This window comes from Micrasema longulum, unplaced genomic scaffold (assembly GCF_059751315.1).
Source record: "Micrasema longulum isolate JH-2025_06_02 unplaced genomic scaffold, ASM5975131v1 h1tg001205l, whole genome shotgun sequence".
NCBI lineage: Eukaryota > Metazoa > Arthropoda > Insecta > Trichoptera > Brachycentridae > Micrasema > Micrasema longulum.
In genome coordinates this window covers 354,870-369,511 of record NW_028278392.1, presented here as the reverse complement: position 1 = coordinate 369,511, position 14,642 = coordinate 354,870, and the positions used below count along the sequence as shown (strand labels likewise).

The 14,642-nt window shown below is 31.1% G+C and overlaps 1 protein-coding gene and 1 long non-coding RNA gene across 4 annotated transcripts in view; one reads left to right on the top strand and one right to left on the bottom strand.

Annotated features, from left to right (window-relative positions):
• Positions 1-5,426, top strand: part of LOC148276543 (uncharacterized) — an 86,202-nt gene extending 80,776 nt beyond the window's left edge. The window contains exons 4-7 of one of the 2 annotated variants that reach the window (XM_088234119.1): positions 1,852-2,064; positions 3,232-3,393; positions 4,413-4,518; positions 4,766-5,426. In XM_088234119.1, the coding sequence (XP_088090245.1) occupies positions 1,852-2,064; positions 3,232-3,393; positions 4,413-4,518; positions 4,766-4,861 (577 nt within the window). In that variant the 3' untranslated portion in view covers positions 4,862-5,426. The remainder of the gene's footprint in view (positions 1-1,851; positions 2,065-3,231; positions 3,394-4,412; positions 4,519-4,765) is intronic. The other variant, XM_088234120.1, reaches the window with a different exon arrangement.
• Positions 5,427-9,900: 4,474 nt separating this feature from the next.
• Positions 9,901-14,358, bottom strand: LOC148276542 (uncharacterized). Of its 2 annotated transcripts, none has more exons than XR_015823708.1 (2): positions 14,247-14,358; positions 9,901-10,727 (listed from the first exon to the last, which is right to left on the bottom strand). It is a non-coding gene; the product is annotated as an uncharacterized LOC148276542 (long non-coding RNA). The 2 variants fall into 2 exon arrangements; XR_015823707.1 differs by having other exon boundaries at positions 14,061-14,352.
• Between the last annotated feature and the right edge of the window lie 284 nt (positions 14,359-14,642).

Genomic DNA, 14,642 nt, shown 5'->3' with positions numbered 1-14,642 from the left:
CTTTTTCTGCACAAAAAACAACATATTTCGATTTTTTTGTAAATGCTTTCTCCTCGAATGCAACCCTGGTAGATCGATGAATAAAACATTTATGCTCCTAACTTCTTTTTACATATTCGATGATAGATTTTAATATCTACGAACACGCACAGTGCAAAGATCTATATTTCTCTGAAAATCGTAAGTAAGTCGGTTGAGCCGTTTAGGAGGAGTACGGTGACATCAGTACGTACAGAGGAGTTATATATAAAGATAAATAAACAACTACAACAGTGTAAGTCGTCACTCTTCAAGCACAAGAGTTAGTCTCTTTTTTTGGAGAGTTACAGTGATAACGTTTACTAGATGTGTAAAAATAGATATGCACAGATTTTTTTTTTAAATATGTACCTTTTATGAAATTTATTAATGAAAAAAAAAAATTTTTTTTAAATGAATCTCACCCACATAAATTAAGGTTTCAGCTGTTTAACTTCACAAACATCAACAGATGAAAGATTTGAAGAAATATAGATGTTCAAATTTGGGCAGAATGGTGAATGTTACACAGTGTGTAAAATGGCCACTTAAACCAGCCAATGACAGGTCATAAGCCCTGTAGATCCCTAGACTTCCATATAATCGTTTTACATTCATGGCCTCCATGTAACAAATGATCAAGATACACTGCATTTGGCGAACCAGTGCGGTGACCTATGCACTACCGGGTGTGGATGATGCGTATATTGCGTATGGCGATGATGATCATTAAAAACAACGTTTTTAAAGTAATAATAAAAATCAAGCATATTTATTTTGAGCAGGTATATCCAAATCTTTATAGGCAAATACTGGATTTTACCCCCTAAGAACTTTATCGAGAGTTATATTTATTTCAAAGAAGAACTTTATTGAGAAGAAAATATCGCCCAAAAAGCATTAAAAAATTCATCAGTGCTTTCAGGCGTCTCTTAGTAGGTGAAATATTTCAAATAAATTCTCCCACACTAAGGAAGGTTATAACAGTTCTTTTACTTCGCAAAAACAATGGGTGAAAGAAATTAATCTATGTGGTTGTCCAAATGTAAGCAAGGTTGTAAATGTTACACAATATGTAAAATGGCCATTTAAATCTGCCAATGACAGTTTACTAGCTTTTATTAGGCTGAAAATATATTTCATATCTAATTTAAAGTTTTGCTTCACCAATCATAAACGCTTGGGATGAAGACGTGTTACAACAAATCAAACATCCCTGAATAAATTATGACGTCATACTAATCTTATGACATACAAACTTGTCAACAAAATTCAATGTGTATAGTAAAAAACATTTCTTATTTGTAAAAACATAATTGTTCATTTGAAGAAAATAACTAAACTTTTAAAGAAGTTTAGATAAAAAAAAACGGTCTCCCCGAAGTAATTTTTGCAGTCTCACAATTTAACCAAATACTTTTATTTCTAGACCACTTTTGACTAATTTATTTATTATATATGCGGCCCAAACCAATAACAACAGTTACATGAAGAAACATATGTACGAGAAACTGAACAAAAAGAATATAAAACTATGTAGCAAAGACAAACAAGGCCAATAAAATAATGGTAAACAATATATTCATCAACACGATAAACATATAAGACTTCAATCTTAACCATGCCAATACATCCTCATCCTACGCTGTTTTAGTGGCGAAGAGATCTACAAAAAGGCGGAAGATCTATCCCAAAGAATTACAAGTTCTGTGATGAATATATGTTATGTTATGCTACGAACTAATCAGATATAACTGTGTTAGGTTAGAAAATAATAAGAACCAAGTTGTGATGCTCCATAATTTGTGAAGTACAATATGTAATTTGTTTCAGAAGCATGTTGCCATTTGGTAAAATAACCTCCGAGCGAGATATTCCAACTTCTCTAGTTCCTGCATCTCCTCGACACCACCATATTCTTCAACAATCTGTTGTTCGGAGCCCTGCCATAGATAGAGCCATGAACATCTACATCTACGCCATGATCGCTGGTATTATGGCTGCAGCTACAGTCGCTATAGGAGCGTTTGCTTTCGGCTGGTACACGTAAGTTTTTAACAGTCACATTTTTCCTTTCAACTCTTACAAGACTGCTTAAAAATCCCTCTAGAAATGCTGCAGTAATATTGTGTAATGTTAATCAAAATCATTTAAAAATAGAGTTATAATATCAAGTCGTTTATTCTATAGACATGTGTGGTTTTTCTTTGCCAATAACTCAAACTATTAAACAATACTCATAACTTTTTTTTACATTTATAAAATTTGGCCTTATATTTCAATATAATAAAATACCATAAGAATGCAAATCATCGAAATAAACTCTAATTATTTATGTACTTACCATATGATGAATGTTTTATTTATGTCTTAACTTTGAAAACTATTAAAATGAAATAGTTACTAACTGCAGGCTGAAAACTTGTTGGTCTATCAGAAATAGATAAATACAACAACTATAAACGGCCCTTTCTTATATAAACAGCGAAGTTGTCAAAATTCCTACTTTTATTGGAGGACCCTATAATGTAATGACTAAGATGCTTGCTTCACGCACGAAGGGTTCCGGGTTCGATTCCCAGCGAGACCACAAAAAAATTATGTGATTCTTCTCAATCCTCGGTGTTCTGTGTTGTAAATTACTACTATAATTGGGCCTCCTAGCCTGGTGTAGTGCAAAAATAAATAAAATAACAATGCATATGCATGACCTAGCATTTCATTGACAAAAAATAATCAATTTAATCAGAAAATGGGGGCAACCGTGATCCGATAACCAAAATGTGAGTATATAATTTTTTTACAAAGTCTTTTAATTCAATTTTTCGAGAAGTTGCAATAACCTGATAGGGTAATTTCTGTTATGAGTTATGAACATAATTGTACCTAACCTTTGGTTGAGGAGAAAAATAAAACAGAATTGGTAATGTAACAAAACCACTGTAAATCAACTGTATGAACTCCAGAAAGTTCAATATTACCACTTAAAAACACTTGGACCATGAATTCAATGCAAAGGCTGCAATAATACTAATATGGTCTTTAAGCTGCACAATGTAAGAATTGAATGAAACACAATAACACAACATACAAATTCAAGGCTAGAGTTTTCTAGGTGAATGATGTTTAGAATACTATCCATCACAAATTTTAATTTCGATCACCATAGTATACTTGTTAGCGTATCGTTACTTATCTTTTCTTTCTTTGCAGTATGCAGAGGCAAATGAAAGCTGCTGCTGATGCTGAATACCCCGCATATGGTGTGACAGGACCAAACCCCCATGGAAGTCCTTCTGGGGACAGGCGTCTCGCTCACTCGGCCCAACTCTACCATTACCAACACCAGAAGCAGCAGATTATCGCTATGGAGAAGTAATTATCAGAACGATAATATACCTAAATTTCATAAAACAAGAACTAAAGACTTAAGTCATTCAGGGGACCAAAATCATGCTACCATATAATATAATGTTATCCCTATATCGATATTTAAGCATTGTTATTTGGTACTTGATAACAAACCTTATAAAAAATTAACAAGTACAAGCAATAATATAATAAGCCTCTATTACACATATTTGTAAATATTTAGAAAAGAAAACTATGGGAAAGTGTTATAAGAAAAAAATATGGGAATAGGATCTCATGTTTTATAATATACTGATATGCCACTAAAAATACACTTAAAAAACATAGTTCATAACCTTTTGTAAGTAAGGGTCCTTAAATGTGTACCATTGCAAAAAAAAACAATTGTTTAATTGATCTGTTCAAACTTTTCTTTAGCTTCTAATCTGTATAAAATGGAACACAAACATTTCCACTTTCATTCAAGTTAGTGGCTAAACAGTTTACTTTACTATTTAAGTTGTAAGACTTCAAATAAAAAAATATTAGATTATAAACTTGAAGTAATATTAGATTATTTATATTTTAAATTAGTTGTGCTGGCTTTTTTATTTAATTAAAACAGACTTATGGAATTAGCATTTAGTATTGCAAACAGATGGTATCGTCCTATTAAAAATAGTGTAGCAATAAGTTTATATTTTTCAATCTCTTTGGTAACTAAATGTCTTACTATTATGTGTGTACTGCGTTATCTACCGCTGTTTTTATTATGTAAGATTTTTTTTAAGTAGGAAAAAATTTTAAATTATAATATATTTGTTCAAAGTTCATTCAAAGCGTTGGTACAGTTATTTTGCAGCGAGCGTTGGTTTATTTTGATAGAGACAAAGCTGTCGCGAATAAAATCTCTGTGAATTAAAGTATTAACCAAAAGCATCTCTAACTATTAATCAATTATTGTTTCTTTTCTGTATTAGTCATTACTATCCGTTGAAAAGGAAAAGGTTCCAAATAGTCTCTATTTCTTTTTTTATTCACAGCCGTGGAGGAGTAGCAGAACGAAATGGATCGGTCTCTGATGTTGAATCCGAGGATGAAAATGAGGAAGGAGATTACACTGTGTATGAATGCCCTGGATTTGCTACAGTAAGTAATTATCATATTATAATTTGTAGATACATTATCATTTTTTTCAACATCCCTTATCAAATACATATTCAAGTTTATTGACCACATCATTTATTTGACCATCATACGTAATAAAAAGTATTTAATTCACTAAGCTTTAGAAGATTATTAAGATTCAGTAGGTTTAATTTGCAATTTTGAAAAATATGAATGTAATGTTTGTTTTTAGTTATTATTTCAACAAGTATTTTTTAAATATTTTCAGACTGGAGAACTGGAGGTGAAGAATCCCCTGTTTTTGGATGAGCCAACCCCAGCCACTCCTGCATCTGGCCAAAACACGGCTGCTGCTCCTAAGTAGGCAGTAAAACTATCACTTCGTAACAAACATCTCACGAAACCATGAACAAAAACAACCTTAAAATGACACCTTTGCTTTATCTACAAAACAGAGTCAAACAAGAAGAGTGTACAACTCGCAACAGAAGAGATTCAATTTTCACTATTGCCCATGGAAGGAGTTTTGTTCTTAAGTTCATTGATTGAAAAACAGAACAAATGGCTGATTCCATTATGACATAAATCACAATTTAAGTGGCTTATTTCTCAAAATTAAGTCTACAAAATTTTGAGCTAAAATACAAATTTCATAATTCACAAACAAAATATTTTTTATTCGAACATACTCAAAAGCCCAATGTTTTACAGAAATAGCTTATTCCATGGTACAAGCGATAAAAACTCAATGCTCTGAACAAACAAAGGGAGAGCGTTAAGGTATTTTTAAAAAATGATTTTCCGACCACTGCTTTTTAACTTTTATTCATTTGACACAAGGATGTTTAAAGCAAAGGTGAAGGTACTAAAGCACTTTAATATTTTTAAAATGGAACTAATATTCTATCGCATTTCAAAAAGAAATAAAAGCCAATCTTGTCTTTTTCCACAACCAAAACATTCAAAAAGTGAGTTATAGTAGGATTCGGCCATGACTTTTGAATCACGTTTCATATATTTTTATAATATATATTATAATAATGCAAGAGAATTCCATCACTTTCTTTTTTCTTTCGGCATATTTATAACAATTACTGAAAATAGTTTGTGCATTTTGACAAATATTACAATCTATAAAGCAAAATTTTATGAAATTAACTTATTTGTTAATTGATTCAATGTATTTCGATACAAATTAAAAAAACATTGAAACATTCTATGGCTCATTAAGACTAGCTTTACATATTCCATTGAATTAAATTAAGAAACATAAAGTTATCACTTTCAATACAGGCTTGCCTGAGAGAAAAAGACAAATAGATAATGAAAGAATATTAGCTTAAATTTTATGAAAATAAAGAATTGAGAACGCTTTGAGAACACCAATGTTGTCGGTCGGCGAAGAAGCTTATAGACCATTTAAAAATATATTTTGGTTTAAATACCAACGGCTTAGCCAATATCCCTTTGGTTAAAACATTCTTGATTTGGCATCAATTTCATGTGGCAAAGTATAGTGTTGAAATCATTTGGGATGTGAAAGGGTGTAGTTTGTGGACGGAGCTGTATTTCAGTCTGTCTTATATTCTATCTGATGCTAGTGAACATCTGGGCAATGATTAAAGCGCCGGATACATGGTAAAGTCACACATGTATAGAGTCACAAAGAAAACTTATATAATATTTATTATACGTGATATATATCCAAAGAATTTAATTTAATATTTATTTAGAGAGTATTTACAAACAATGAAATGATTTGGTGACTAACAACAAGTGAGAATGAAAAATAGGTATACTATTATACTATGGATATAAGATTATTTGAATAATATTGTATTTCTCATATTTTATAACTATATCGGAAAAGTAATGTAAATTTATTATACTTGTAGATAATAAAATATATAAGAATGATGCCAACATTTATATTCCAAAGGTAATGAAATTATCTTCTTTCTATTTACAATGTTATAAAATAAATATTGACATAATATTTACTATACTCATTATCAACTATCAAATATAAAAAAAAAGAATTTCTTAGATACGAGCATTACCATGGCTATTGACAATTTTTACTATTGTCAGTTGACTCAAGTCTGCAAATGAAGACTTCGTAAAACTATAGTAAAAAGTTTTAAGATAACATTAACCTACAATTTTACAAACCTATTTCCATCTCTTCATGTTTTATGAACAGAATAGTAATTTCCTTAAATATATTTTTTAATCATATTGATCTTTAATTTTAGTTTGTTAATAAGGTATTTGTTTAAATCTCTATTTTTTATTACAAATTTTAATTACTCATGTTATTAAAGAGTTTTTACACATATTATGTTAAATAACATATATTGTTCCAACTATTGAATGTGTGTGTAAAAACACTTTAATATCTTGTTAATCCTCCTAAAAATAATATTGTTTGAATAAGAAAGTATACAGATTATGAAAGCCAAAATATTTTATGTAAACAAACAGAAATTATTGTACATTCATACATATCTCAAATTAGAGAAAAAGAGTAACTTTAATTGCTGAGAAAAATATACCAAAGTATCATTTTTTTAAATATTATTCGCTTTTTAAATTATTTATTACATACCTTTATTTGAATATTTAAATTCAATAAAAATAATACAAATATTGCAAAAAACGGCATTTTGAGTATTAAATTTTCATTTACTACAGTTAATTTTCTGTTGGTGGCACCATACACCAAATTAATTTAATATTATTAATGTTATGTTTAATACATGCATTAACACATTAAAAATGTTCAGTATCTTTGTTAAAATTGTAAACTACATTACTGGAGTTTAAACAAAACATTTGGTCAATCTTTATGATGAATGTGAGTTATTTTAAGAAATTCATAGAGGCTGGTGGCAAATAGAAGAAGTGAAAACAATATTTTGGTATACAAAACTAAATTGTAAATGTGTAAAACAATACACTTACTGGATGTATTTGGTACCACAAAAATTTTCTATAATTTCTTAAAGTAATAAACCGCCATTTGCTTTAGCGACATAAAAAATACAGACATATCTAATTACTGCAAGAAAAAAATGACATTGAATATTATTATTCAAATGTTTATAGCGTCGCGTCATTGGTGAAATTCATACAAAAAAAAAATATTTGTTTTCTTATTTCATCTCAATAATCAATAAGAAATACAAATACCTATTTTCTTGTTAGATCTCATATATTGTCGCTCGGCGTGCATTAGCGCCAATCTACTAAATCAGCTTTTTCCAGGCGACAGTAAAAACTGTTTGTAAAATCAAATCTAACACATTATTTACTCTGATCCACGGTACTGATCTTTTTCAGACAGCTCGCCTACTATTGGTCCCACGCGTATCATATGATTAGGGAACATCCAAAAAGAGTTAAAAATCCCACCCATCATAGAATTAAGAATAGTCTCCCTCATATAAAAATAGCATTTATGCCAAAATTGTAGATTGGCAGTGATGCACGCTGACAGACGATGTATCATTTTTTAAAGGAATTTGCCACTGCTATAAATTTCAGGTAGTTCGTGTGTATTTGATGATCAACGTTTACACCATAGAAGATAATAATAACTGCAGTTTGAATTTATACCACTTTGATTGTAAGCACGGTTTAACACAATTGTGTCATTTAAGTACAGAGCACATTTTGTCATCATAATTGTGTCAATTAATGCATTTTTATTTAGTGTGTCAAAATTTAAAAACATGTATTCATGTAGAACTTTAATGTAATTTGTCATTTTTCAAAATATTGGTGTTAAAAAATCTTCTCACTTCTCACAAAATAAACGTCCCTATAAGAAAGAAACATTTAAAGCCTTACATCTGAGAATGTTATTTTATGCATCAAGAATAGTACAATATTGTTCGAACCGTACATCAAATTATCTCTTAATAAAAATAATGAGAATGTAATGTAACTCTTGAGCACTTAAGTTCCATAATCAAATGAATGAGTAAATAAATACTTTGCAATTTAGAATCAGTCATTGTCCCTAAAAACTTATGATTCAATGCAGTGTGGTACTTTGCATTATTTTTAAGAATATTAACTTTGAAAAAATATTTTTATACTAAAATTATTGTCATAACCGCTATCTTGTGATTTGTTATCCGTACCATTTTGATTAAAATTTTAACAAAAAATTTGAACGGCAGCTCTTAACAATTAAATTACCCCAAAATTTTGTTAATTCTAACTTAGTAGGTACCATTAATTATAATAACCATTTAAGAAGGTACTCGATGTGTTAGCTAGATTATTATACACACATGTGTATTTATGATAAATAATCCTTTAAGTGCATGACATGTTTTAACCAAAATATATACTATTCTATGTGTGAAGCTTACAAAGTTTCTCTATGTGTTGTCGCTAAGAGGAAAATTAATTCTTATATCGATTCACTAATTGCCATATAAAATGTAGTTCTTCAAGTAATAAACTAAAGTATATTCAATGTTGTTTTATTATTCCCTACAAAAGAGTTTAGATTACCACTCCACCGTAATTATGAAAACTGATCAGTGATCAAACCGATTCTGACATATGCCTCCGAAACCTGGGTTGTGATAAAGAATACTAAGGAAACCATTGCAGCGTTCAAAAGAAGGATACTCAGAGTTATCTATGGCCCTGCGAGAGAAAACGACCATTGGCATCATCACTACAATAGAGCAATATGAAATCTAAAGACCATCCGATGTGATCAGCTCCATCAAGGTGGGGCGCTTGAGGTGGGCTGGCTATATTATTAGAATCTTAAGTCTCTATAACCCGTACAATTAAAAACAGACCCTGTTAGGTTTAACGAATTTTCAGATTACTGGAATCTTTAAGGAATAAAACAAACTTTTTGCATATTGTTCACTATAAAACAAGCAAGGAGTAACTTCCTCCCAGCATTCTGCCAAATCATATCACATAAATTTATATACTTGAGGATAGATAATATGACTTTACCAACAATTTCAATAGGAGTTTCTTGCGATATAAAATTTTCAGCACCTGAATTACATTTTGATTCATGGGCTGTATGAGTGGAGTATAGTTCGGAAGAATAAATATAACTGTAATTTGTCCATCACTTATCAAATTGGTACAATCTGGATGTCCAGGAGCATTATCAAGTAACAATATGGCTTTTGAAGGCAGCTTCGTTCTTTCGTCCTTCACCTGAAGCTATGGTTTGGATTACTGGAGGTTGGGTTTATACTGAGTTTGGATTATAGAGACTATGCTGTACAGTGATAAAACAATAAACTTTCAATCATGTAGATCAGAGAACCCAAACTTCTTCGGCAATGGAATTTTCACAAATCCGAAAATTCAACTGTTAAGTTATTCATAATGGTAAAAATAAAATAAAAAGTGTATAAACATTATTTTTTATTTTGCTAGGTAATAATTAATATCTATATCACATAAAAATATGAATAAATGAAAATCTCAATGGCTTTGATGATTTTGAGTTGAATTTCCATATCTGTTGTAGCGCTGAGCCTGTTTCTACACTTTGACTTTATTGCCACATAATTAATGACTTCAGTTGGTCACTAACAATAACGTTCCACAGAATAATTTTATTGTTTAGAAGTCAATGGGTACAAAGTGAAAAAATAGAACAGTTAACTATATAACCCGAAGCTGGAGTGGGGTTGTTCATCCCTCAAACCATACATTGCTGGAACGGGGGGAGCGCATGGTATGAAGGTTAGGTTACAGGCCAATGGCTACTGTAACCTATCTGAGCGGGATGGGGTCGCACATCCGAGTTAGAAAGTCGAGTCCGAGCGTAGCGCGCTATATCGTCCCACTTTGGATCCTAGACCGTCTCGCCGGTGATTCAGAATAACGTTGCAGCGGATCAGACTGCTTTCTCCTGGGCGTCAGGATCAGCACCCGGGTGTGAATAATTCGATCCAGTGGGTGGCAACATCTTCGATGATCAAGACCCAATGTTTGCCCTCTGAAGGGATTCGAAGAGGTTAAAGGCCAATGTGTCAAAACATTGGTTCTTAGCGGCTTGTTGGAACCCAGCTGGTTTCAGGCCCAGCCAAGTTGAATGATTTTGACCGTTTTCACTATCACAGATTTTACGAGTCACTGATTATACAAACATCTACTTGTTTCGCTATGTTAGTCTTATTTATATTATATTGTTCAGAAGTCAGTGTGAAAAAATATAACAGTAAACTAAGCTGAAACACAAGAGAACACATATTATATTATTAGCTAAAATCAGAAAGGTGAATTGTTCCAAGGAGACCCAATAAATGCTACCCGGAGAGCTTCCTGCTTGCAATCTAGGGACGTCAGCTTGTAGGCAGGAGGAAGACTACTCTGCCAGTCTTAAGGGCAGCTCAAACATATATAGCCTGAAGCTGGAGTGGGGTGGTTCATCCCTCGGACCATACTGCGGAACGAGGGGGGCATGCGGTATAAAGATTGAGTTCTGGGCCGATACGATGATCATAGAAATGAAAATAAGTGGCATGGGGTGCCTGGTCCTTCAATCTTGCTAAGACGCCATTCATGTAGAACTCCTTACACTTGTGTTAGTTTTCAAATTATTATTACAGTCTAATGAATAAAAAAATGTTCATCTGCATCGATATTATATATTCCAAGTAAGAAAGAACAACTGTCAGGTGTATTTTTTTATTTATTTTTTGTATGAATAAATTAAAAAATAGACCTTTCAAGTTATTGTTGGAAATATGCCTTTTTTTACCTATCATAGAAAAAAACAAGTATCTTTCATTTTCAAAACATTTTACATGATTTATAAAGTACAGTAGAACTCCAGTTACCCGAACCCCGACTCGCTGATTATTCAGGGAAAAAAAAATTAAGACGGGAACGTACTTCGATTTGCAAAATGATGACTTGGCTGCCCGAAAACAGATGATGACAGTCAAACGGTTTACTTTAACTGAGATATTCTGCGAGCAATGACTTTAATTTACAGTGTGGTACGTACATACTGTACTAATCTTAGAGTAATAACCTAATAGAGTCACCCATACGGAGACAAACCATTATATTATTGACCAGGAAGTTAGCTACAGATTACAGCAATACAATGGGCCTTAGGTACTTGTGTTGAGAATTGCAAGCGCTAACCGAAACCATCCATTACTCGTTTGTTATTAAACTAAAAAATAAAACTTTACCAAACTATGCAATAGAGCTAAGGGGCTTCTCTAGAGAATTATTACTCAGAGGTACTAATGTACTGTACTTGCAAGTACGCTCAACATGTAAAAGTGTTGCCTTTTCATTTAATTAATTCAAAGCACGTAACATAGAGTAATTGATTAAAATATACTATTATTCGGAAAAAATCAAATTATCCAATTTTTTTACCATCCAAATGGGGTCCGGTCCCAATTGATTCATAAAATTGGAGTTCTACTGTATGGGATTATATATTAAATCCTTAGCCAACCCCCATACAAAAACATGAAAGAACGCCGTACTGTTTCATTACAATATCTGAATTTATTTATTTTATTTTATTTATTTTTTCAAGAATTAACGGTACAAGTACCTTTTACATTACATACATACATACATAAGTATTTACAGTGGAGTATATACAGTAACAACTTTTTCAATGCTTACTTAGAAAGAACATAATTAAAATATTGATTCCACACTAAAATGTTTTACTTTTTTTAATTGTTTATAAGCTGGAAATTTCAATAAAAATATATCACCTAAATCCGAATGTTTATTACCCAGCGCATGTAGACGATTCAGTACTGAATTGCTAGAATATATTGAGATATGATTGTTGCAGTGATAAAGTTGAACTAGCCTAGTCACTCTAACTGGTACTTTAAAACCAATGAGGGCCAAAATTTCAGGGCTGTCCAATACTGAATTAACGATTTTAAATAGAACTAATAAATCATTAATAGTTCTCCTGTCCCTTAATTTAATCAAATTTAATATATTTAATAAATAATCGTATTTACGAAATTCATAACGTATTCCTAATTTGAAATTAACATATCTCAAAAACTTATTCTGAATATTTTGTCATTATTACTTCCGATGTTTCATTTTTAATTTAAATAGTTATAATTTATCATTAATATAAGATTTAGTTTGTTAATATTTTGATTATTTTGTTGTAATTTTTCTAGTTATTAAGTTCTACCTTCCTTCTAATTTTACTGTAAGTTTCTATTTTCTGTTAAATCTATCAGGTTTTGGTGGGTTTTTCTGTAAGTGCCTATTTCAATTTATGTTGAAATTTTTATTGGTTTGGATATGTGTTTATTATTACAATTGATATTTTGATGTTATTCTTGTACTTATATTTTTCTTGTCTTTTGTTTGTATGTATATTGTTATTCCTGTCTGTTTATGTTTTTCTTATGTTTATAAATGTAACTTGTTTTTGGCCGATGTTATCAAGTTTTGGTAGTAGGCCCTAATAAAGGAAAAAAAAAAAAAAAACTCTCTATGGTAATTTGGTGAGAGGCATAATAAGGGCTCCATATTGTAGAATTATACTCCAAGATGCTTCTCACCAAGGAGGTGTATAAAATTTTTATATTTTTAAAGTCCTTAGTGATGCGCAAAATAAACCCAAGCGTCTTCAAAGATCTACTACTAATATCATTAATGTGACTGATAAAAGACAATTTCTGATCAAAAATCACACCCAAATCCCGCATTTCAGTAACTGAATCCAAAGCAGTGTTACCGATTGAGTAGTCAAATAAAATAGGATTTTTATCCTGAAAAATCTCATGATATGGCATTTTTTTATATGCAATTGAAGGTTGTTAATAGAACACCATACAGATAACTTATCTAAATTATATCGCAATATAGCACAATCATCAACATTGTTAATAGTCCTAAAAATCTTCATGTCATCTGCAACAATTCAACTCCTTCAAATATGTCAACTATATCATTTATAAATATTAAAAACAATAATGGGCTCAGGTGCGATCCCTGTGGAACCCCGCTAGTAGCAAGAAAAGGATTTGACAAAGTATAACAAATTTTCACTGTAAGTGTTCTCTCAGCCAAATAATTTTTAAACCAACACAGCGTTGGACCACTTACACCAAACATTGATAATTTTTGTATGAGAATCTTATGATCCACCTTATCAAATGCCTTACTGAAATCTGTATATAAAGAATCAACTTGCTTCTGCAATAAAAACTATTTAGAAATATAGTCTTCATATAAAATTAAGTTAGAGAGAGTCGATTTTGACGACATGAAGCCATGTTGGGCCGAACTTATGATATTATTTACACTATGTGATATTTTATGTATAACATTTTTTTCAAAAAGTTTAGGGATAGCTGATTGCATACAAATAGGTCGATAATTAGTAACATCAGTCCGATCACCCTTTTTGAATACGGGTGTAATGTAACCAGATTTCCAAGATGTTGGAAATATTCCTTCAGAAAGTGACTTATTGAAAATTAAATAAAGTGGGAAAGTAAGGCAATCAACACAGTTCCTTAAGAATATTGAAGGAATTTTATCTGTACCATAATTGCATTTAGATTCTAGTTGGTTAATACTCCTCTTTATATTAGACATTTCAACGTAAAGACAGGATAATTGTAAATTCATATTGATGCTGGATTCAGGTAAACGAGTAAATTGATTGTTACTATCATAAACACTGTAAATAGTAAATAATTATTTAGTAGAAAAATAGAACTGTTATCAACATTTTAAAGCACATTTGTTATTTAATTCGCATAAAAAACTATTTAACTGAAAATAAGAAACAAAACCCATCGCACGACAGCGCGACGCAAGCGAACAGAACGTCAAAAATTCATATTACCTTTGTCTATGCTATGTTCTATCAAGTAGTCTGTGGTTCTATCCATAAATTCTATCTAGTCTAAGCCGTCTGGGAGCAACATGAACAAAACTGAAACTAATGTTGCCACTACAATAGTTAAAAAATATTGTTTTCATACGTGAGGTGTTTTTTTTGTTGTTTTACTACATGCAAAATACCGACTAGTAATAAATATTAAACAAATATGCTAAATTACTAGCAATATGAAAAAAAACTGTTTTTTTTTAAACCTGGCACTGGCTAAAAAACCCAAGTA